At 58.1% G+C, this 24,573-nt stretch overlaps 1 protein-coding gene across 4 annotated transcripts in view; it reads left to right on the top strand.

Moving 5' to 3' along the window:
* The window catches only part of BCAS4 (breast carcinoma amplified sequence 4), a 56,212-nt gene extending 35,272 nt beyond the window's left edge, over positions 1-20,940 (top strand). The window contains exon 4 of one of the 4 annotated variants that reach the window (XM_059705313.1): positions 19,150-20,940. In XM_059705313.1, coding sequence (XP_059561296.1) covers positions 19,150-19,272 — 123 coding nt within the window. In that variant the 3' untranslated portion in view covers positions 19,273-20,940. The remainder of the gene's footprint in view (positions 1-19,149) is intronic. The other 3 variants (XM_059705311.1, XM_059705310.1, XM_059705309.1) reach the window with 3 other exon arrangements.
* Positions 20,941-24,573: the final 3,633 nt, after the last annotated feature.

Below are 24,573 nucleotides of genomic sequence, written 5' to 3'. Positions count from 1 at the left end.
CACAGCGCAAAGCTGTGAGGTGAGGCCAGCACGTGCTTCAGGAGGGGCAGAAAGCCAGCGTGGGTTGGCCGAGTGAGCAGGGAGATGAGGCCAGGGCCTCGGGCCACACCCAGGAATTTAAGACGATTCTAAGGGCAATGGGGAGCCATGGCAGAGTTCATAGGAGGGGGTGACTTGGTCATATTTGCTTCGTGTGAAAATTTCCCGGCCTGGTTCTCTGCCCTGAGTGAAGGCAGACACTCAGGGCGGGGATGTCTTGTGGAGACTTTAACAGGGGCGCTGGGGCCCCGGGTTTCAGGGCTCAGGCGTCAGGAGTGGGCTTCCTCAGCCTGGAAACACCTGTGCCCTGAGCCCACTGCCATCTTCACATCGCAGGACCTCAAGGCCCCTGTCCCATCGGAAGAGAGAAAGAGGCTCCAGGTGAGGAGCCCAGGTCTCCTGCTGAGTGTCTGGGTCCCTGAGGCCCTGCCTGTCAGCCCATCTGGAGGTCGTTTGCAGAAGTGGCCGTGGGAGATGGAGCTATAGTCACGTAGGCTACGGGCCTCAGGAGGGCTGGGGAGACCATGTCAGGTGTCGCCGTGTCGCCTGGGCCCAGGCCCGGGCTGGCCCGGTGGCCGCCATGGGTGTACTGCTAACCGTGTGCTTGGGCCTCCCCTGGGCGCATGTGCCCCGGGACTCAGAACAGCCTCGATGATTTGCTGTAAACCGCTGTTTGCTTTCTGCGGAGCCAAAACATCTTGTTCTCGAGGTGTCATTTTGATTAATTTTCCAATGGATAAGCGTATGGTGTTTTCCATGGAGGCTGTCTGGCTAATAGCAAAACCACTTGCGGCCAGGTCCTGACACCCACAGAGCCGGGCTGACCGGGGATTGTGGCCTGGCCTGGACTTGGGCCTCCCTGGCCCACCTGTTCCCCCCACAAATACCAGCAGGGCAATCTGAGAACGAAAATGAGTTGTCTGCCAGCTGTGACAGTCAGGAGTGGGGGGGGACTGTGGTGAACTGCAGAGCCCAGGCCTCACCCAGAGGGGTGGACATGCCTTGCAGAAATAGGGGCATAGCCAGATTGTCCTCTTTTGGGGGAAAAGCTGTACGCCTGTTTTCTTTCCCCTCAGTGTTAAACACTGTAGGACAGATCTGTTGCACCTGCGTGTCACACCCAGCACACTCCCCAGCTCTGGATTTTAGGATGCTGGTCCGTACCCCGCAGGCCCCACCCCTTCAGAGGCATTTGGGACCAGGGAGAGTGGAGAGATAAGCCCTTCACTTCTTTGCACGAGCCCCAGCAGGAGCCTGTAGCTTTCAGTAGCAGTAGGACCAACAGCCACAGTTTTATTAAGCCTCTAGTGCCCCAACTATTGTAGTCATACTGAGCGTGTACGCGAAGGGCTTTCTGGGCCCTGTCTTAGCCTCCCGTAACAACTCCAGAGATGTTATTCTTCCTGTTGGCGAGGAAGAGACCTGAGGCTCAGAGAGGGCTGTTCACTTGCCCAGGGTCACACAGCATACATGGCAGATCCTGCTGTGACTTTGTTCTATGTGTCTGTCCTCTCCCTGTTGAGATCTTCCCGGAGGCAGGAATGATAGCCTCTGTGGCCAAGGTTGCAAACTTTGGGCCAAGTCTACCCCATTCACATATTTTGTTTGGCTAGCTGGGTGTATTCATACATTTAATTTGAATTCAATGCCAGCATTTAAAACAAGTTTTACGTAAGAATTTGTACTTCTGACTTCTCTTGAAAAAGCAGAGGGCTGGGCCCCTGAGCAGCATACCTGCCAAGCCACCATCTGGCCCATCACCCATTCTCAGTTCCTGCCTGTGGGCATCTGAGCTTCCTACCCAGGTTGAGCACATAGTAGGTGTGCATTAAATATGAATCAATGAATGCTCTTATGGCTTCCATGGCCCTTGCTGGCCTCCCCAGATTTCTCCAGAGTCTGTTTCTAGGCTGTGGAGAGCTGGGATGGAGTGTCCACACCTTCCTCACTCCCTGCAGCTTGGGGCTGCCTCGTGGAGGTAATGGAGGCTGTGAGTGGAGCTGTCCTGCCCAGGCCGGCCTGCAGGAGTCGTCAGTGCCAGGTTTGGTGTCTCCTCCCCTCCCCCTTCAAGCTCTTCCAGCTCCCTCCCCCCAGCTCCCTCCCCACAGCAGAGAGGAAGCAAGGGAGGGAGGGATAGAGGGAGGGAGGCTCAGCCCGGCTGGGCACCTCCCCCTCCCTCCGCCCAGTTCCCCTGGAGGGTGACTCCCGGAAGGAGGCAGGCTTGTCTGGGGCTTTATCTGGTGGTGGAGGCCAGCGAGGCACCAACACAAAGGCAGATGAGGTTCCATGGCGCCTTCTCCAGGCCCTGAACCGCCCCTGCTTCTCCTTCTGCCCCCATCATCCCTTTCGGTAAAAATGCAACATGAGCAGATGGCAGATATTACCGCGAGAGCCGAGTGGCTCTGGTCCCCAGCACCCCCCCCCCCCAGCAGCCCCCACCAACTGGCTCCCAGTGAGCTGCTCAGCACGCACACGTGAACAGGTCTGTTGGACTGGGCAGGAACGTGCTGGGGAGGGACAGGGCTCTGGCAGCTGGTTTGGGAACCATATTTTTTTTAAACATTGCATTCATTCTTGTTGAGGTTTTGAGGGTGTTGGGAGGAAGTTCCTTTTGACAAAGAGGGGTTATTATCTGGGGGCCTGCATGGCGCACGCCAGCTTCTCCCTGATTGCTGGGGCACTCTCACTGCACCCGTCCCAAACACCATAGCCACTGGGGGCACCACCTTGTCAGCAGCGTCCTCAGGCCCTCAGACTGGGCTCTGCCAGCTCTGCCAGCTCTGCACATGCTGGTCCCTGCCTAGAATACCCTTCCTGCTCTCTGCCTGGTCGTGTTTATTCATTGTTCAAGGCCCAGTCAAAGGAATGTTGCCACCTCTGGGCAGCCACCTGGACCCCCCAGGCAACATTCCTCTGGGCCTCCCTGCCCTGTTCCTTACCCCGGGAGCTACTGAACTTCCACTTGTTGCTCCCCCCCGCCCGACCCAGTTTCTCAGGAGTAGGTTCAAGGACTCTCTTACCTTTGACTTTGAAGTTACGATGAGGCTAGCGGCCAGTTTCCTGGGCACTTCTTTGGGCCGGTACAAGCTAGCGCTTCACCTGCCCTCGTTTGGTTCATGTCCATGCCACCTGTTACATAGGAACTGTCTGTTATCATTCCCACTTTACAGATGAGGAAACCGAGGCTCACAGAAATGAGAACATTTTAACTTAACCAGCCAGGCATGTTTGATTCCACAGCCCCATACTCTTCAGGCCCCAGGGCTCGAAATTACAGTTCTCACCAGGATCTGGTAGGGCCCTGGGAGAGGCAAAGGGGCTGGGTGGGGACTGTGGCCAACGGAAGAGGCAGGTGCCCTCAACTCCACCAGGAGAAAAGGCCCAGCCTGGCCTGAGCTTGCCCTTATGTATAAAGAGTTTGAGGACGTAGATTTTCATGTGAAATCTGTTGATTTTGAAGATAAATCTGAGAGGCTCCTAGCAATCCCAGGGGGCCCGTGGCCCTCAGGCCTCCATCTCTGCCTTGGCGAAGAGCTGTGGTGAAGCAGTGCGGAGCATGGTCCCGGGCCTGGGCGTGGGAGAGAAGGAGAGGAGGGAGGAGCTGATGTCACAGCAGTGGAGAGGGGCCTTGAGAGCCAGTGCTGAGCAGGCAGGAGTGGACTCGCTGTGACCCTGGCCACTCCAGTCCTGGCCATGGGCACCCCCTGCCCTTCTCCGAACCCTGGTGTCCTTGATGGACATAGTGCAGCCAGTGGGGGTCCCACAGGGACGTGCCTGGTGTGGCGGGGCTTGGCACGTGGGGGCTATGAACTGGGCACCAGAGGATGAAGAAGCCATGACACTGGGTCCCTGCTTGTTACTCACCGAAGGTAACTCCCAGGCAGGCGCAGTCAGCAGGTAGTTATGAGAAGGGCTGGCTTCTGCACGTGCACAACAGGAGAGAGGGGTCAGGGGAAGTCGCTGACAGAGGCGAGGAGAGGATGGGAGGGCACAGCATGGCCCGATGGCGGCACCCACTTCACACTGGGTCACACAGCGCTCCTGAGCGAGGGTGGGCCGGGCAGAGGATGGCAGCTCGATGGGCCATCAAGGTTCTGGGGTGGCGTGACGAGCGAGGTGGGTCCTTGAGGGGTGCAGGCGCCTGTGTGATGCCTGCCGCTGGGGTTGGGGCGTCTGGAGAACGTGTGACCCCGTGATGCCCGTGGAGAGCTCTTGAACTTGGTTCCGTCCCTGGTCAGTGTTCCGCTGGGAGAGCAAACCACGTCTCATTAGGCAGTAAACCCGTCCAGGTGCCTGTCCCGCTGATAGCACCGCACCTTGTCCCACTGCCAGCCCTAAGTCAAGGCCAAAGTTCCCGTTCCTCGGAGAGTCCTGAATTGCCCTGGGACCCAGTGAGAGGGGACTGCCGGCTCTCCATGGAGGGAGGGGCTCGAGCAGCGAGGGGCGGCTTCGGGGCTGGACCTGGCTCCAGAGGCCTTGGGATTGGGGGGGGGACGGGAGGAGGGGGTGATGGCAGGAGGGGCTCAGATGGCCATAGTCATTGCTGGGAGAGAAAGGGGAGACCACAGGCTGCTTGTGAGGCTGGCTGCCCAGTGCACCCAGCAATCTGTCGCTGTCTGGCCAGCAGGCATTTATTGAGCACCTACTGTGAGCCAAGCACCCTGATGGGTCGACGAGCCACGCCTCTTGGTGCTAGAGATGTCCTGGCACTTAGAAGTCTGGAGGCTCCTGGTGATTAAAAATGGAAGCAGTGCGCGAATTGTGATTTAGTTTAAATGTTCATGCTTTGAAACGGAATGCCCTTAATAGTAAAAATGCAGTGTTATGAAATGGTACACTCAGGGCTGTCTGCAAGCTAATGAAGGCATTTAAAAAGAATACGAATCCAGGGGGCCGTAATCATAATGAAATGAGCCGGCATTCACTGGGCAGTTATATTGGCATGACACCCTGGCCGTTTCCAAATGAGGAAACCGAGGCACGGAGAGGCTCAGGTGGCCAAGGTCACACAGCTGGAAAAGGGCCACCGGAGGGGCTGGGAATGGGTGAGGGACCTGCTGCCTGTGGGCGGCTCCCTGGGGCTTTCAGGGGGGATGTCACAGGTTCCATTATGAGGGCCTCTGCGAGCCCATGGCTACGCCTCCCCTCATCCCCAAAGCAGCATGAGCCACATGTCGGGGGGCTGTGGACAGGCAGCCGTGGGAAGCCCCCAAGGCTTGGCCCCTGGGCCCCCGGGAGGCCCCAGAAAGTGTGCTCAGCCTCTTGAGAGCATGTGGGGTGGGGGTGGGGCGGGCAGCAGGGCCTGGCCTGCAGGGTATCTGTCCTGGGCTTCTTTCTCTTTGTACCTTGGGCTTTTGCTTCTGGAAACCTTGGATCTTGTGCCTGGAGACAGCCTGCCCATCCCCCTCTGTGCACACTGCCTCTCCCTGCCCCCACCTTCTCCTCTCTTCTCCTTGGCTATTCCAGGAGCTGCCACATGTGTGACCCCAGCCCTTCACCTCTCCCTTCCCGGCCCCGGGGCTGGACTTAACTCCTGTGATGCCAAATACACACCCACCTCCCCTCTTTCTCTCATTCGTGCATTTATTCATTCATTCAGCAAATACCCACTCATCCATAGGAGCTGGTGCTATTTCATGTCGCAGCCCAGGACAACAAATAGAAGATGTGCCTGCCCTCTGGCCGCCCGTGATCTAGTGTAACATAGAATGTGCCCCGGGGGAGAGGGAAAGCTGCAGAAGGGCAGGGGGGGTGTGTCTGGGGGCGGGGCCAGGGAAGCTGGACACCAGCTCACGGTGGCTGGGCCCTGGAGGGAGGCAAGTGTGAGGTGTTCTGCGGCAGCTGAGGGAGCAGGGAGGCCTGCGTGGGTGGCAGGTTGGAGCCGGGTGGGAAGGTGGGGGCGTGAAGGTAGCAGATATGGGGCCAGTGCAAGGGCTTGGCCCTGGAGAGTTTGGAGCGGGATCTGCCCTGCGTCTGGCCGTGGAAAGGAGATGAGGGTGTGTGTGGAGGTTAGGAGGCCAGAGCTGCTGGCCTGGTCCAGGGAGAGATGCTGGTGGCCTGGGTTAGGGTGGCCAGGGTGGAGGTGGGGAAACATGGCCTATTCTGTGTGTGTGTGTGTGTGTGTTCACTTGAAATTCTTTATTGACATATTGTAGATTCACATGCAGTTATCCTATACTAATAAAAGAGAAAAATGGTAATTGGCGTACGACCGATACCTTTTTCATTGGCTAATCAGCGAGATATGCAAATTCACTGTCAGCCAAGATGGCGGCTGGCAGCCAGGCAGCTGAGAATAGGAGGCTTGGTTGCCCCAGCGATGGAGAAAGTCAAGGATCCCCAGCTGCAGGGCTCTGAGCTCCTGAAGCAACAACTCCAAAAGATACAATGTTTCAATTATAGAAGCTAAAAGATGGCGGTTAATTTGCATACTCAGGCTCCAAGCAGAGCGAAGCCAAACAGCCCTGAAGCAGCAGGGCAGAGAGGCCTCAGGGCCTGGGATCAGCAGAGTCGAGAGGCCTCCCGGCCCCGGTGATCAGCGGAGCCGAGAGGCCTCCCGGCCCCGGTGATCAGCGGAGCCGAGAGGCCTCCCAGCCCCGGTGATCAGCGGAGTCGGAGGCCCCGCGATTAGCGGAGTCGAGAGGCCTCCCGCCCCGGTGATCAGCGGAGTCGAGAGGCCTCCTGGCCCCGGTGATCAGCGGAGCCGAGAGGCCTCCCAGCCCCGGTGATCAGCGGAGTCGGAGGCCCCGCGATTAGCGGAGTCGAGAGGCCTCCCGGCCCGGTGATCAGTGGAGCCCAGAGGCCTCCCGCCCCGGTGATCAGCGGAGCCCAGAGGCCTCCCAGCCCCAGTGATCAGCGGAGTCGAGAGGCCTTCCGGCCCCGGTGATCAGTGGAGCCCAGAGGCCTCCCGGCCCGGTGATCAGCCGAGAGGCCTCCCGGTCCCGGTGATCAGCGGAGCCGAGAGGCCTCCGGGCCAGGGATCAGGGGAGCGGAGAGGCGTCCTGGCCCTGGGATCAGCGGAGCAGCGAGGCTTCCCAGCACCGGGATCAGTGTGACAGGGTGCGGAGCCCCAACCCTCTGATCGGCCCTGCTCTGTGCATGACAGGAGTGGCGCTGCAACCTCCCTATGGACCCTGCCTTGAGTGTGACAGGGGGCGGTGCCCCAACCCCCCAATCGGCCCTACCCTGAGCATGACTGAGGGTAGCATCGCAACCTCCCAATCCGCCCTGCTCTGTGCATGACAGGAGGCGGCGCCCCAACTCCCCAATGGGCCCTGCTCTGAGCCCGACCAGGGGTTACACCTAGGATTAGGCCTGCCCTCTGCCACCCGGGAGCAGGCCTAAACCAGCAGGTCCTTATCTCCTGATGGGTCCCAGACTGTGAGAGGGCACAGGCCAGGCTGAGGGACCTCCTCTCCCAACCCCGAGTGCACAAATTTTTGTGCACCGGGCCTCTAGTAAGAAATAATAGAGCCCTGGCCAGTGGCTCAGGTGGTTGAGCATTGTTCCGTACACCCAAAGATTGCAGGTTCGATCCCCAGTCGAGGGGTGCGGGAGGCAACCCAATCGCTGTATCGCTCACATTGATGTTTCTGTCTCCCTCTCTCTCTCCCTTCCTCTCTCTGACAGTCAATTTTTAAAAAAGAAAGAAAGAAAGAAGGACTACAAAGAGGCCCCTTGTGCATGTTGTCCAGTTGCCTGCAGTGGTAACATTTTGCAAAACTGTAGCACAATATTACGGCCGGCCGGGACACTGACATGGATGCGATCCCTTGTTCTTACTCAGATCTCCCCACTGGTACTTGCACTCATTTGTTTTTTGAGTTCTATCCGATTGTATCAGTTCTGTACACTTTTATTTTATTTAGGTTGTGTCTCCACTTTCTCCCAACCCCTGGCAACCGCTAATCTGCCCTCCACCTCTAACATTGGGCGATTCCAGACATGTTCTATAAATGGAATCATGCAGCCTGTAACCTTTCGCGATGGTTTTTCTCGTGCAGCCTAATTCCCTGGAGATTCACTCCAGTTGCCGTGTGAATGGAGAGAATCCATCTGGGTGCTTCCAGGGTGGGGTTCAGGGCTGGAGGCCTGAGGCTGCATGAGCTGGCCCAGGGAGGCGGAGGGGTGGGTCGATGCCCGGGCCTGTATTGATTAAGCGTCTCCAGGACACCAGGTGCTGTTCGAGGCCTGGGGATTTGGCCGTGTACCAGACGGATGAGGTCCCTGCCGGTAACATTGTGGGGGAACATGGGGCCGGAGACCTGGAGTCAGTGCCCAGCATCTTCCTCCTCCTCCTTTCTCTCTTCGCAGCCAGAGGGCTGGGCCCCTGTGGAGGCCAGCAGCCAGGCCCTGGGTGGAGGTTTAGACCAGAGGTTTCCAGGAGTCCTGAGTCAGTGAGCGCAGAGGGCAGTGCTGCCCTAAGGCAAGATGGAGCTCATTCAATAGAGGCTGATCTGGCTTCTCAGATGGCCTTTGTCCTTTAAGAATATTTTCTTTTCTGAGAGAGAGAGAGAGAGAGAGAGAGAGAGAGAGAGAGAGAGAGAGAGAGAGAGAGACATCGACATCGATTTGTTGTTCCATTTCTGCATTCATTGGTTGATTCTTGTATGTGCCCTGACCAGGAATCAAACCCGCAACCTTGGCGTATCAGGACGACACTCCAACCAACTGAGTACCCGGCCAGTGCAAGAGTATTATTTCTTTTTATTTTTTTTATTTTATTGATTTTTTTACAGAGAGGAAGGGAGAGGGATAGAGAGTTAGAAACATTGATGAGCGAGAAACATCAATTCAGCTGCCTCCTACACACCTCCTACTGGGGATGTGCCCGCAACCAAGGTACATGCCCTTGGCCGGAATTGAACCTGGGATCCTTGAGTCCGCAGGCTGACGCTCTGTCCACTGGCCAAACCAGTTAGGGCAGGAGTATTGTTTCTTTGACAAAGGGATGTGGTTGGCATATGGTGGAGGGTGGTGGTGGGTGATTTCCGTGTTCTTTCCAGGCACGGTGACTTGGCTTGGGTTTGGAGAGGCGCTGACCCCAGGACTGACTCCCCAGCTCCCATCCCAGTTTCCTTGTCCCCAGCCTGCAGCCCAGCCCCTCTTTCCTGTCACCCCATCTGGCCACCTCACTTTTCTGTCAGGGCCACTCCGCCCTCCGCTCTCCTTTCCTCACTTATTTCCAAGTTTCCCCTCTGTAGCTCTGCATTTCCACTTCCCTCTCTCTTCCCCACCCCCTCCTTATTTCCGCCTGTTTCCCCAAGTCCCCCTGCCCTGGTTCTCCCCCCCTCTCTCTTTTCTCTCCCAGTTTCCTTTCTGTCTCTCTCTGTCTCCCCTCTGTTGTCTGTCCCCCTCTCCCCATCTCTGATTCTCTCCACAGCTGCATCTCTGCCCCCTGCTCACTCCGTCTCTCCCTCTCAAGTCTTATTTCCCAGACCTTGAAACCCCCCTTTTCACACTCAGGGGCCCGTCTGATCCACTGTCCGAACCAGACAGGACAGCACGCCAGGTGCCTGTGACAGGGCCTCTGAGACAGCCCCGGGCCCTGGTGAAGGGCGAGGCCGGGGGAGGGAACCCGTGTGGAGACAGGTGCCCCCGAGGCCCCCCGGCCAGCGTACAGGTCACGTGGTGCAGGACGGCCCTGGCTGATCCGTGGCCCAGCAGGAGCCCTGAGGGCACCTGTGTGAGGAAAGCATAGGTGCCTGGACGCCCGGACCAGGGGGCAGCCTGGGCCTGGCCCCGGAGCAGGAGCCTCCAGCTGCTGGGAGGCGGCTGCTCAGCAGGGGAAGAGGCCCCCGGGCTGGGCAGGGACAGGGGGGGCCTGTGCGTGGCCTTATCACCGGTGGCTTCTGGTGGATGCCTCTGTTTTTGCCCTGACGGCCTGTTTATTTAATGACGAACAGCCGCCCACGTTAGGGACCCGACAGAAGGGTCGGTGGCGTCTGTGTGTGCACTCTGCCTCCCAGGCCTCATTGGTGCTTTTTCAACGTTGTTTTGTGGCGCCAACCACCGTCCAGGCCGCTGACAAAACCTGAGGCGTCCACCCATGAGCAGCGCCGGGGTGAGAGGTGTACAGCCCCCGCGACGGTGGCCGCTGCGGGGCGGGCTCCTGCTCTCAGCTGGAGGTGGGACCCTGCAGGCAGGGGGCCTGGCCCAGCACCTCCCTGGGGAGGAGAAGCTCAGAGTGACAGGAGGCCACTGGCCTGAGCGGCATTGGTTTGCTGCCTTCCCTGCGCTGCTCTGTGCCCAGAGGGGTGGTGTCTGCTGCAGCCAAATTCCTCCGCTGCTGTCCCCCCAAACCCACCCCTGCCCTGCTGCGCCCTTTGCCCCGCACTGTTTTCTCAGCCAGGAGGGCTGGCCCCTCGCCGTCCACGGGGCTGTCCACGCCTCACCTCTCAGAGGCACAGCATGGCGCATACCCACGCTGGGCCACCCGGGGCTGGCACCACGACCGGCTGCAGACCCATGGGCCACGTGAAAAAGGAAACCGTGAGGCCCCTTCCGAGGCTCAGGAAGGATTTTCGGACAGTGGCAGCGTGGCCTGTCCCCAGGGGGCTGAGCTGCGGGAGACGGTGGCAGCCACGGAAGGTTACAGAGTAGGCTCCACGGCGAAGGGGGGTTGACACATGATTGGAGGCCCCTAGGGAGGGTCTGAGGAAGGACGGACCCAGCACGAGACCCGGCAGGAATGCCTGGAGGGGAGACAGCGGGTGCAAAGGTCCCAAGTGAGGACCGACCCAGTGAGGTCCAGGCCCCGGGCTGGAGGGCTGTGAGTGACAGGAGGGGACAGACCGCGTTCAGAGGTCAGGCCGGGTCATGTGCATCTGGGGTCAAAACCCCCAATTCTAGGGGCCAGGCCGGTGGCAGATATGAGTCACGCTGGGGGACCGCGGGCGAGCGCACATGTCCCCTGGGCAGGGACAGCCGCTGCTCAGCGCCAGCTCAGTGTCCGCCAGCTGCCAGGGCCTCCGGTTCTCAAAGAGGAGCTTGAAATCCATTTTGCATAGGGAAATGGCATTTTATTCAAAAATGTGAGAACAAAACCAACCAACCAAACGCAACAAAACTAGTAACAAACGTCAGGCCCGTGGAGGCCACACGGGACACGCCTGCGGTCTGGCCTGCCGGCGGTGTGACGTGGTGACGGCCTGAGGACAGGGTCCCGGAGCCGGTGGGAGTCTCACCACCGGGAGCTGCGTAGCTCAGGGTCAGCTCCGGGGTTGGGATCGGTCCCTCAGGCTGCCATGTGGAGAAGGTGCTGAGGACAAGAGCAGAGGCTGGGAGGGCGCGGCCGGCTGGGAGGATGGGGAGAGGGTTTGGGAAGAATTCCCCGGCAGATGGGGGATGGGTTGGGGAGTCGGGGGTGACCTGGTGTCCGGTTTGGACAGCTGGGTGCTGGAGGTTTAGGCAGCGGGTGGGCTGGCAGTGAGGCACTGGACCCTGAAAGCCTCCAGTTTCCTGGCTTGTAAAAGGGCGTGACCTGTGGGGTCGGGTCTCTGGAATAGAGCAGGTACTCAGTTAAAAATATTCACGTAAGTGTATTTATGACTCGTCTGGAATCGGACAGTTGCACCCGGTGGCCATGTGATGAGCAAACCCCGGCGTGTGGGGTTCAGATGGGATGACTCCCGCGCTAACCAGCAGCATCGCTGGAGCAGGGAGTCGGGTCCCCTGGGGGGAGGGGGGCGGGAGCGGGGGCAGGGAGGGCAGCGCCGCTGGGAGGAGGGGCCGCGGCTGGAGGCTCAGGTCCAGAGCTGGGCCCGAGGCAGACCTATTCCAGGGGGGCTGTGGCGTGACCCGCCTCCCCTGCCCGCCTCCCCTCCCCGAGGGGGTGTCGGTTCGGATGCAGGAGCCAGTGTCTTGGCAGAACTGCGGCTCCTCTGTGTTTCCACATTAACGCTTTTCCTCGGCTAAAGGCAGGACCGTGGGGACCCCGAACCTGCTCCCGGTCAGCATCGCCTGCAACAAGATGGTGCCAGTTGTCCTGCTGCTGGGCCGTCCGGGCAGGGGCTGCCACTCCGGGAACCCCAGCCCTGTTTCCCGGTCCCCACGGCCACCAGCGGCTGTGGTCCCCAGGCTGGTGGCGGCTGTGGTCCCCAGGCTGGCGGCGGCTGGGTGGGCGCCAGGCTGGGCGGCGGCTTCGGCGGGACGGGTGCCTCTGTGACTTGTGCAGGCTCCGTCCGTCCCTGAGGCCACCAGCCAGGCCTCCGGGCAGGACGGGACACGCCGCTTACAGGAACGGGAGGGGCTCTGCTCAGCTGTCAGAGCATCTGGAATACTGCCCCCCCTCCCCCCACCGCTGCCCCCAGCAGGCACAGGCAGGTCAGCCAGCAGCCCAGAGGCAGGACTGAGGAGGGAGGCGGGCATCGAGGGCAAGGTCCCTCCGTGGCTCAGAAGAGCCCATTTGAGCCCCAGCCCTGACTTTTCCCAGCTGTGCGGCCCTGGGCACAGCCTGCCCTGTCCTCGCGGAGCCCGCCTCCTCCATAAAAAGGCACCATCGCAGAACCTCCCTCAGGCTCAGGAGACCTACCGTCTGTGGGTGAAAGGCAGCAGCCACTGGGCGTGGTGATGACCTGGGACAGGAAGGCCTGGGGCCCGGGCACGACCGAAGCAGAGCCTGCCCCATCCCCTCCGCAGCCACAGGACTCGTCTGAGCCACGTGACGGGAGCCGGGAGCCACTGCCCCCTCAGACGCCTGCAGCTCGTGTGGACGAGTGAGTCAGGCCGGGCGGGGACGGTGGCAAACCGGACAGCACATGCCCCGGCCAGAGGGGCCCGCTCCCTGTGCCCCGCAGGAATGCGGCCGTGTGGCCGGGTAGCTCTGTTGTTCAAGAGACATAGGAACTCGATACTTAATTGAAACATCCCAGTTCCTCCCTGTTGGCAGCTCACTCATGGTTAAATTTGCATGAGCCCAACCCTGTCTGTGGGCCAGATGCTAACCAAAGGCCACCATTTGACCTCTGAGGACGCTGGGAGGGGGACCCCTCAGGGTCCCGGATGAGCTCAGCCCCGGGGTCACCTCGTCCTGGCTCGGTGCGGGGCCAGTGCAGGCCTGGGGTCGGGTGGGCCTGGGTTCTCATTCGGCTCTGCCAGTTCCCAGCTGGGCAGTCGGGGCAAGTGCCTGTCTGAGCCTGTTTCCTCTTCTATGACATGGGATTATGGGCCTGCGTCTCGGGGGCTGAGGATGAGCGGGCCTGGCCCTGCTTGTCCTTCCCTCCCCGTTGTCGTGTGGTTGAACGGGGAGGTCAGATGCCGGAGCTGCTGCTTCTGTTTGCTCCTCCCCCGCAAACGAATGTGTTCATTTTAGAATCAGAGTCAACAGATACGACGATGCAGAGAGTCCCCATGTGCCCCTTGCCAGCTCCCCCGTCGACTTCCACGTCTCGTTGGCTGTGCACTGTGCACCTGACACGCCGCTGTTCACGGCCAGCAAGTCCACGGTTCCTTCAGACGGCACTGGTTCTTCTAACGTCCTTTCCCATCTCAGGATCACGTCCAGGATACCAGCAGGATTGCATTTGGTCCCCGTCTCCCCCAGCCCCTCTGGTCTGTGGCAGCTTCTCAGACTGGCCTGGGTTTGATGACCCTGCCAGTTGGGGGAAGAATGGCTCGGTGTTTTGTACACTGTCCCTCCATGAGAGCTGACCTGGTGTTTTTCTCGTGGTCAGACTGGGCTGCAGGTTCTGGGGAGGAACACCACAGAGGTGAGGTGTCCTCATCACATCATACCAGGGGGACACGCTGTCGACAGGACATGGCACAGATGAAGGCCTGACCCCTGGCCGGGGGGCGGGGGGGTTGCCGGGGGGTTGGCCAGGCCTCTTCCCACACACACCTTCCCATAGTCCACATGGGAGCCAGTCACCCAGGGCAGCCCCCATCCAGGGGCGGTGAAGCTGCAGCTCTTGGCGGGGTGATACACACATCGGGTACTGGGAATTATTTTGTATCTTTTGGAATTATTTTGAGATCTGCATCTCCCCCTCCTGTCTGTTTGCTCTTACATCTGGCAGTTTTGCCTTCCTTTGGCGATCATTACATGTTGTTACCTAAGCAATGCGAGCTTCAGTCCTGACGGTGGGCAGCTCTCTCTCAACTGGAGCGGCGACGAGAACAGTAGCAGCCGTGTCAGTCGGTCTGTGTTCCTCTGGGTGAGGGAACTGGACTGAAGCAGTTTAACCAATAGGCTGTGTGTGTGTTTTCCTCACGTGGCAGGAAGCCACGGGGTGGCCAGCTGAGCTCGTGGGTCTCCTCACGGAAGTGGTCAGGGACCTGGGCTTCTCCTGGCTGCCGCTCTGCCATTCCTGACGTGTGGCCTGTGTCCTCGCGGTCCCAAAGTGGCTGCCAGACCTCCAGCACCACTGTGTGTTCCAGGCAGGACCCCGTGGAATGGATGGCGTGACCCCATTTCACAGAGAGGAAGGCGATGCTCACGAGGATGAGAAATCCCTGTCTCACGGGAGTGGGTGCTGTGAGGGCTGAGGCCATGTCTGGGACCCGGGGCACAGCAGGTGTAGCGTTGTTTGTTCAATGGGAGGGGCATCTCCAGGCCCCTAGGGGATGATGGTGGGCCTCTGGGTACTGGAGCCCCTGCACAGTCGGCCTGGGGCCTCAGACCCCCTGGGGCTGCCTGTGGCACCTCAGAACTGGCCCGTGAGTGGACAGCAGTGTGGCCTGCTTAGTTGGGGGTGGAGGATGCTGGTTGTGCCAGGACAGGCTGGGGCTGCAGTGATGGCCAGTGACACCCAGGCCTGGCGACAGGCAGCAAGGCGCCTGGCCCTGAATCCTGCAGCTCGTGTCTGCTGACCTGGTCCTCAGTGCCCACTGCATGGGAGATACTGGGGAGGGTTTGTTCTGGTTCCATTTAGGAAGACAGATTTAAATTCAGGGGCAAACTATGTCCTGAGGACCAACCTGGTCCACCACTGTCTTAGTCAATAAAGTTTTACTGACACCCAGCCATGCCGTTCATTTACATATTGTCCCTGGCTGCTTTTGTGCTACATGGCAGAGTCAAGTAGTTTGACAGAGACTTTGCAGCTTGCAAAGCTTGAAATGTTTACTGTCTGGCCCCTTGCAGGACTGGTTTGCTGACTGTGGCCTGTGCAGAAAGCAGCCAGGATCAGGGCTGTGCAGGGGGGCTTCCTGAGAGGCCTGGGTGGGCGGGGGCCCACGAGGGGCTGCAGGGTTTCTGGAACACATGATGCAACAGCCACGTGGGGGCTTGGTCAGGAAAGGAGCTGCTTGGGGTGCAGATGGCCAGGGTGCGGCTCTGAGCATCTGCGGGAGCAGCGGGCCAGGCGATGGTGAGGTGGCCTGGGGGCGTGTGGCCCAGAGGACAGCACTCCTCAGCTCGGCCCTGGCGCCACAAGGGGCTGTGGGCCAGAGCACCTAGTTCCTGCCATTTTCCAAGAGAAGCCGGCAGTCTGGTGTCATGGGAAACGTTTAAAAACCACAAGCGCATGGGCCTCAGGTGCGCAGGGTGGAAGTGAGGAAGGTGGGGTGTGGGGGAGACCCCGGGAGCATGCCAGGCTCCGTGCCCCCGAGACCCCTCCTGCAGAGGGTGGCAGGCGGGCTCTGTGCTGGGGGAGGGCACTCGGGAAACTGGGAGGTCGGATGTGTGGCTGAGCCCGGGGCCTGCATGGCTGGTCTCCTGTCTCCCATCCTGTCGGAGCTGGTGGGTCACTCCGGCCTGCAGGCTTGGGCATGCGCCTGAGTGGGGCACCCGTCCTTGCTCATCTGGCCACCCCAGAGGGGAGGGGCTCTGTAGGTGGAGAGTGGGAGGTGGAGATCTCCGAAGTCCCCTGGGAGATTCTCAAGGGTTTGGGTTTGCTGCTCTGTCCTCATGGAGTTGAGGCCGTGCCAGGAGGGGTGACAGGTGGGGGCTGGGCTTGGAGCTGCATCATCCTGAGTGGACCCCAGCTGGAGGCTCCTGTGGCCTGAGATGGGAATGACTCTTTCATCGCAGGTTGCCGTGAGAATGAAGAGAAAATGGGAGTGACAGGGCTGGGTTTGCACAGCATCTGGGGTGCCTGTGCTGGGGCGTGGCCTCGGGGGCGGGCCTGTTCCCCCGACAGCATCTGGGGTGCCTGTGCTGGGGCGTGGCCTCGGGGGCGGGCCTGTTCCCCCGACAGCATCTGGGGTGCCTGTGCTGGGGCGTGGCCTCGGGGGCGGGCCTGTTCCCCCGACAGCATCTGGGGTGCCTGTGCTGGGGCCTGGCCTCGGGGGTGGGCCTGTTCCCCCGACAGCATCTGGGGTACTGGGCTATTTTCAGCCTCACAGATGGGCCCTCACCTGCTGAGTCAAGAACTGGTTTCCAGGCGCTCGCTGGCACCACTCTGGGCTCAGTATTTGTTTTAAGCAGGACTCTTGGTTGCAAATGACAGCGGCCCAGGCCAGCTTGGCTTCAGCAAGAAGTCCTGGCTCAGGAACAGGGAGTCCAGGGTGACTCTAGCATCTAGCAAAACAGGACTCAGGTGCTCAGACGATATTGCCAGGTCTCTGTCTTGCTCTGTCTCCTTGGCAGGCACCCCAGTGGTGGCGGAAGTGGCCTCAGGCCCCAGCCAGTTTGGCTCAGCGGATAGGGTGTTGGCCTGTGGACTGAAGGGTCCTGAGTTCGATTTCAGTCAAGGGCACATACCTGGGTTGCAGGCTTGATCCCCAGCCCTGGTCGGGGCGCATGCAGGAGGAAACTAATCAATGTGTCTCTCTCGTATCGATGTTTCTCTCTCTGTCTCTCCCTCTCCCTTCTATTCTGAAAGTCAATGGGAAAATATCCTCGAGTGAGGATTAACAACAACAACAACAAATAAGAGGTGGCCCTCAGGCTTGGGACCCAACCTCACAGGAACCTGGGTGGAGTTGGGGACATCCCTGTCCCAATAGCAAAAGTCCCACAGCTGCTTCTTATCGGCCCAGCGTGGGTCAGGTGATCAGCCCTCATCCCTGCTGGGGGAGGTCCGGCCTCCTCGCACCCTTCCTTTAGCTGTAGGGTGGGCTGGGGGCTGGCACAAGTGAAAGCAGGAAAATCAATACCCATCCACACCAGAATGGGGAGTGGAGGCCGGACGGGCACACGCCCTCACCACGCCCACCCACCGGCTAGCGCAGCGCGTGGAGCCGAGGAGGCCGCATTCCGAGCCCCTGGCTCATCACAGGCCACCTGTTCTGGCAGCCGTCAGTCCCGCGCTCCAGCCGGCTGAGTCACTTGCCCACATTCCCCGCGTGCCCCACGGTGTTGTCAGGGGCTTGCTCCAGGGCCGGGATGGAGCCGCCAGCTCCACAGCCTTCCTTCCGGTCGTGCAGGCTGGGGGCCCTTTAGACAAGGCTTGTTCTCGGGAGCCCTGTGCGTTCCTCGCGGGAACTTCCTTTTCTGAGCACACGCAGCAGCTCTCTCATAACCGGGCCGTCTGGCGGGGCGCACCTCCCTGCACCCCCTTTCCTTGCTTTCCAAAGCAGGGATGACGTTTCCCTCCATCACGAGGCAGGACCATTTCTTACATCAGATCTCGCTGGATCTAGAGACACCATGACATCTAAAGCTGCTAAAAGTCTCTTCTGACCACTTCGTGGTTCCTTCTTAATGAGATGGATTTTCCTCCTTTTCTGGGAGTCTGTCCCCTTGAGAGAGGAGGCAAAAGCCCCGTCTGTGTGGTAGAACCATTTCAGAAAGAACAGGGGATCGGGATAAGGCCCAGCAGCCCCAGGAGGGGCCGCACAGCGGGGCCGGGACCCTGGCTGTGACCTGGCCTGGTCACTGGCCTGTGGGGACTCTCAGGGGCCCCTCCTCTTGCCTGGGCCCTAAGCCTGTCTTTCAGGATCACAGAATGGACTTTGGAGTGTTCTCTAGATGGCACTGGGCGGGGGCCAGTTCTCGGGAGGAACGGGGTGAAGATACCCTAAAGCTGTGGGCTCTCTCTTCGCCTCGCTGCATCGCCCTGGTGTGATTCTCAGTTGTGTCTGGCCGCGGAGCTATTGAAGGGCTTGGTCCCCATCTGCGGGGGAGGGAGGGGGCGGGGGAGATGCAGCCCAGGGAGGTGCTGGGAGCAGGGGGACAGGTGGCAAAGGCCCGTGTCCCACGTAGCCTCCTAGTGGGCTGGCCGGCACTGAGTGCGTGGAATGTTCTATTCATCCTTTTGTGAGGCTGGCCCATGGCCAAGGTGAAATGCTGGGCCTTGGTTTTCAGATGTGGGTGACGGCACGGAGGTTTAGGGTTAGGGTTAGGTGCTCCTAGACACCTGGGCATGTGCTGCCTTATTGGAAATCCTTTGATGCAATTGAGAGGGCTCGGTGTGGGGAGAGCTCGGGCCCTGGGCTCAGACACTACAATCGGCCTCCTCCCCCTACACCCTGCCCATCCCCCTACCGGAGCAGCCCCTCCGCAGCCTGGCCGACACTCAGCTGTCACTCACTGGGATCAGCCCTGGGAGCTCTGAAGGTGCCCAGTGTCCAGGCCACACCACCGACCAGTGACATCAGACTCATGGGGGGTCCGACATGGTCCTTCCTAACCCTCCCAAGAGACTCCCTGTGCATTTGAGTTTGAGGGGATCCTGGGTAAAGCTGGACTTTCCTCAGATGCAGGTGTAGCCTAGAGCATCTGCCACTAGAGAGAGCTTGGGGAGGGCGCCTGATGGCAACCCCCTTCCCATCCCTCCTGCAGCAACATCCACCCAGAAATAAGTGCTTCCTAAAACGGCTCGATTGAAAAAACAAAAACTAACGCATGTGGCGCACACTCAGGAGCACAGACGGGTCCCCAGTAGCCCATCCCGTTCCCGCAGCGGCAGGCCCTGCCCAGGCTCCCGGGGACCCTGCCGAGCTGTCTGTGCCCGGGTGGGCGCAGCGGCTGGCTTTCCCGGCGTCCCTGCGCGCCGGCTCTGCCTGTGCCTGCCGCACCCACACGGCGCTCCCTGGGGCACAGGGACCTGCACGTGGCCGGCTCCCTGGGGGCGGCTTCCTCTGGGCAGAGCTGCCAGAGCCTTGCGGAGTCTCCCATCATGTGCACGACTCTCCCCACAGGACCCGTTCCTCCAACTGGAATTCTTGGGTCACGAAACAAGTGGAGTCACACGGCTGATGGGCACCCCGTTTCTGTCATTCCAGAACCTGCCTAGGCCGGCGTCCCCGCCGTTTGAGCTGCCCGCGTTGTACAGGACTGAGGACTACTTTCCTGCGGACGCCGGGGAGGCGGCGCCCCAGGCCCCCCGCTGCCGCGGCCGCCTGTGAGCTGGTGGGAGTGACCCTCTGTGTGCGGGGCAGCCCCGGTTTCTTCTATTTTTGTTGTCATCGATTTGTTTGCTGAATTTCCCCCCCTGCTTCACGCGAGACCGAGGTGTCTGGAGAAGCAGCTGGACCTGCGTGGCGATGCCTCCCGGAGGAGCTGCTGAAGGCTTTGTCCTCCGGTGGTTGGCGGTCAGGTGTGACGGCTGCTGTGCCCGAGGGGCAGCGGGACTTGCTCTCTGGGGGGTTTTGCCCGGGAATATGGGGGACTCACTGGGTGCACAGGGCTGTGGCTCATGTCCCTCACTGTTGGCTGGCTTGTTGCGAACCCAGTGCCCCCTGGGGCACGTGAATCATGTCAATAAAGGTGTCAAGAGGTCACGTGTGGTCTGGGCGTGGGAACGGGGTCGGACGGGTGACGGTTCCTGTAAGGCTGCTCCTGCCACCTGGGCGAGCCCGCCCCAAATCTCCGACGCAGCCCCGGCCACACCTGCCGGGCGCCACTCGGCCCTCAGACCCCAGCAGCCCGCGGAGGTGCAGTGTCAGGACTTCGTCTGCAAAGGTGTGTTTGCTCCCATTTCTTCTCATGCAGGTGAGTTTCCTGCTATTACCCTGAAAGTCCACACGTTAGTCATGTTTCTCGTTTTTCTAGAATTTCTCAGAGAGCCAAGGGAACACACACACACACACACACACGCACACACACGCAGACCTGCACTGGAATTTCAAGGAAATTTAACTTAGTGAATCAGGTGAGATAGCAGAAAAGGAAAAAGTTGAGACTTGCCAATTTTAGGGTAATTTTTGGAATTAAACGATAAAGGTGGACCCCTTGTTTCAAGAAGAGCTGATGTTTTTCTGTGGAGGCAGTTTTTGTAAACCTCTGTGATTTTTTTATTAAAAATGTTTATAAATTATGTTAAACTATGGAAGTCTAGCGGACATAGAGGAAGGTGCCCCTTCGCGCATGGTTCACTGGGGTTTCACATCTGTTCCCCTCCCCCAGGTGGAGAAACAAGCAAGCTTGGTCCACGTCCCGGCCCCGCCCCCCCTCCTCCCCGGCCCCCTGCGCCAGCCCCACCGATGCCTCGCGGTGCAGACGGGGCTGCAGCCTGTCCTCTGGGCTGCAGGGCGACGAGGATGCGCACGCTGTGTCCTCTGTGTCTGGCTCCCGGCTGACACTGCCTGTGGGAGGCGTCCCTGTGCAGCTGCGATCGCTGATGCTCGTGGCTGCGTCGGATCGATCGGACTGTTAGTAATGGAGGAAGCTTAGACACTCGCTGTGCCCCAGCCTGCTCGGGGACAGCACGGATTCGATGGACAGTTCATTTTTCAGACACCACCTCCCAGAAGGCTGAGTCTGTGTTGATCGCTGGGGAGGCCCAGGCTTCTTTCTCCTTCCAGAGCCTGAACCAGGTGACAGGGAGGGTGACGGGCACTGCCAGTGGCCAAGCCAGAGCACCTTCAGTGGCCTAGAATAGAGACCCACAGCACCGAGGCTAAGAGCTTATGGGCTCTGAGTGGCACCATCATCTCCTTATGCCTCAGCTGTGTGACCCCGGGCTAGTGCAGTGATGGCGAACCTACGACACGCGTGTCAGAGCTGACACACGAACTCATTTTTTTGGTTGATTTTTCTTTGTTAAATGGCATTTAAATATATAAAATAAATATCAAAAATATAAGTCTTTGTTTTACTATGGTTGCAAAGATCAAAAAATCTCTATATGTGACACGGCACCAGAGTTAAGTTAGGGTTTTTCAAAATGCTGGCACGCCGAGCTCAAAAGGTCCGCCGTCACTGGTCTCTGGGGAAACGGTGGCAAATGAGCTAGAACTGGCCACTCCAAGTTCCTGGAGTTGCAGTGCCAAACAATAAACGTTTAGGGTCCTTTGGAGACACCTGGGGGAGGGGAGGGGAGGTCAGGCGCGGTCTGCCAGGCATTCCCGACCTCGGTCCTGGGAGCCTGGGATGCGGGAGGCCCTGTCCTGTGCCACGTGACCTGACAGGTGTCTCCTTTAGGGCAAGTGCCCGAGTAAATGAAGCGTCGGTGCTGACGCGGCAGGTGCCCCTCGCGAGGGCCACTTTGCAGCCTTGAAAGGGCGACCTTTCCTTTCTCTGTGCTGCTGTTGGACAGGGCGGCCAGCACCAAGGCCACTCGGCAAATTTCCACGAGGGCAAGGCTCTTCTGCCGCCGCCTGCCCCTTCTGTGGATGTGAACTTCGTGTCCGTCAAAGCAAGAGGTTTCGAGACGGTGGCCCTGGGTTGACAGAATGTGTGGTTTGCCCTAAACTGTTTTTAAATTGTTTTCTGGTTGAGACAACTGAGTAACTATCTGGAAAAAAGTGAGTTCCATACTTCTTTCTGCTCACCAGGAGCAGCTCCAGAATTCCAGATGGATTGAAGAGGAGTTAAATATATGAAAATTAATTTATAAGGAGGCATAAACATTACAGAATCATACAAAATCCAGAAGCCATAAAAGCTAGATCAAATTGACCGTATTTATATGATTAATCCTCTGCATGGCAAAAAGAAACTCCAAAACAGAACAACAGCCTAAGCATATTTAAAAGACAAATGACAAACAGGGAAAATTTATTTGCAGCTCATATTACAGAAGGATAGACTCCCTAATATATAAACAGCACTGGTATATAAAAGGAGAAATAATTAAAAATGGGCAAAGGGTATGAAAAGGAATTTCACAGGAAATGCAAAAGACTTTTAAACATTTGAAAAGCTGGTCAACCACAATCTATACCAATCCATATGCAAGAAGATTGAAATCACAGTTTTATCAGGCTGGCAAAAATGGAATGTTTTCTTGAAAACACTGTTGGTGAAATCCTGACGAAACATTCATTCTCACACATCATTAGGGGGAACCACTCTCATGGAGGCTGTGGGCTGTACCTGTCAACATTAGAAACGTGTATACCTGTGAACTAGTAATTCCACCCTTAGGGTCCAGCCTCCCAGTACACACACGAGAGAAACGACACATGCAAAATGTTACTCACTGTGCAATGAAACAGCAGGAGTTCGGAAGGAACCTCCGTGCCCATCACTATGGGATTGGTTTAGTTAGAGCCCATCCATGATACATGGATAGACGGAACCCCCTGAAGTTATAAGAATGGATTAGGAATTCTTGATGAATCGGTATAGACATACCACCGAGATCAGAAAGCCAAAGTGCATACACATGTGCATGATATGCCACCGTTTGTGCACAAAAGAAGGACATCGAAATTCTCTGGGAGGATAAACAGAACTTTGAGAACAGTAAATATCTGTTTTAGGTGAGAAAGCTTTTTTATTTTACTTTTGTATACTTACAAAAATAATTTTTGGCCCTGCTGCAGTGGCTTAGTGATTGAGTATTGACCTATGAACCAGGAAATCATGGTTCAATTCCCTCATCAGGGCACATGTCCAGGTTGCGAGTTCCATCCCTGGTGGGGGGTGTGCAGGAGGCAGCCTATCGATGATGTCTCTCTCTCTTTCTCTTTCTCTCTCTCTCTCTCTCTCTCTGAAATCAATAAAAATATATTAAAAATATTTTGGTGTTTACCTATTCAAAATATTCAATTAAAATCAGTTCCCAGCATTTAAAAATTTGGACAGTCTAGACAGAGACCTGGACTTCCAGTTTCTCTTAAAAAACGGGAATTATCTGGCAATATTGGCCCACGTTCTCACAAGGCAACAATGAGCTACAGCTGCGTCGCTGTGGCGGGGGCATGCTCTCCAGGTTTCTCGTATCAAATCGTTTCACTAATTGATTTTACCTGCCTGGCCCCTGTGGGCATTGGCATTTGCAGGCATCTCTGTGCCCCGATTTCAGATTCCATGGGGACGGGGAGTGGGGGTCTCATTACAGAAATTTGTGCTTTCCTCGGCTCTCCTCTGGGGGGTGACTGATACCAAGTCAGACAAAGATATAAGAGCACTACAGACCGGTATCCCTCGTGAATATAAATACAAAACTCCTCGACAAAGTATTAGCAGACTGAACCCAGCAACTTACGAAGGATTACTCACCTTGACCAAGTGGGAGGTCCTAGAAATGCAAGGTTGGCGTGACGTCTGAAAATCGACGTAACACACACTGTTACTGAAGGTCAACAACTATGCAGTCACCTCAGTAGATGCAGAGAAAGCACTTGACCGCATCCACCTGTGATAAAAAGCTCTGCTTGAGGTGAAAAGCGTTCTCCGAGAGGAGGGCCGGATGATTGGTTGACCCCCATCCCCACCCATCCCCAGGAAGCTGGAGGCATCCAGGCATTTTCCTCCCCATCTTACAGCAAAATTCCTCTTTGTCTTATGGCCAAGAGCACAACCAACCATCTTGGGGTTTGCAAACACTCAAAGCAATCCTGCCTCTGAGTCCTGTGGGTTGGCTGTGGACTCGAAAGCCCGAAGCCTTACCAGTCAGCATCAGCTGGATGCACGTCAGGCTTGCAAGCCGCTGGGGAGGGGCGGTGGGCCCAGGGCTGGTCTCTGCCCTCTTTCCTGGGGCTTCTGGCGGGTCTGCTTTGCTGGCTACACATGATGGGAGTTTGAGGAAGGGGCTGAGGAGCAGGCTGCCCCAGACAAATGCCTTTGGTTGGGATAAAGGTGTGGTTCTCCCAAAGAACCAAACCAGCCCAGCCTGAACGCTGGAAGCCGGCCCCTGCACCCGGAAGGACTTCCTCCCTGGGTCTTGCGAGGAGCTGCTCCATCACAATGTGTTTCAGCAGCACCACTCTTCTGGGAGAGCCGGGCCCGGGCGTCCGCGAGGGAGACCTGGAGGAGCACCCCCTGAACAAGGTATGTGCATCCAGGGTGGCTTCCCGGGGGCTCCAGCCGGGAGCAATGGCTCTCTGTTTAGGCCCCTGGTCTTGCTGCCCGTGAAGCGGGGAGACATGAGGGCATTAGCTTGCACACGTACAATTGTTTGCTACGCCCAGGTTGCATCTCTGAGCGTAGAGATGGGACTTGTAGGCTGTCCGACTGGTGTCGAGTAGAGGGGAATGGAAAATATGGTCTTACACCGGGAACCACTGGGAGCAAGTCTGTTCACCAGGGGAAGGCTCACGCTGTAGCCCAGGTTCCCTTGTGTGTCTTTAATGCAGTGGTTCTCACCCTGGCTGGGTAGCTTGATTGGTTACCAGTGGTTCTCAACCTTCCGGCCCTTTAAATACAGCTCCTCATGTTGTGACCCAACCATAAAATTATTTTCGTTGCTACTTCAAAACTGTAATGTTGCCACTGTTATGAATCGTAATGTAAATATCTGATATGCAGGATGGTCTTAG

The sequence above is a fragment of the Myotis daubentonii genome, chromosome 8, assembly GCF_963259705.1.
Source record: "Myotis daubentonii chromosome 8, mMyoDau2.1, whole genome shotgun sequence".
Lineage (NCBI taxonomy): Eukaryota > Metazoa > Chordata > Mammalia > Chiroptera > Vespertilionidae > Myotis > Myotis daubentonii.
This window is presented reverse-complemented; position numbering and strand designations above follow the sequence as displayed.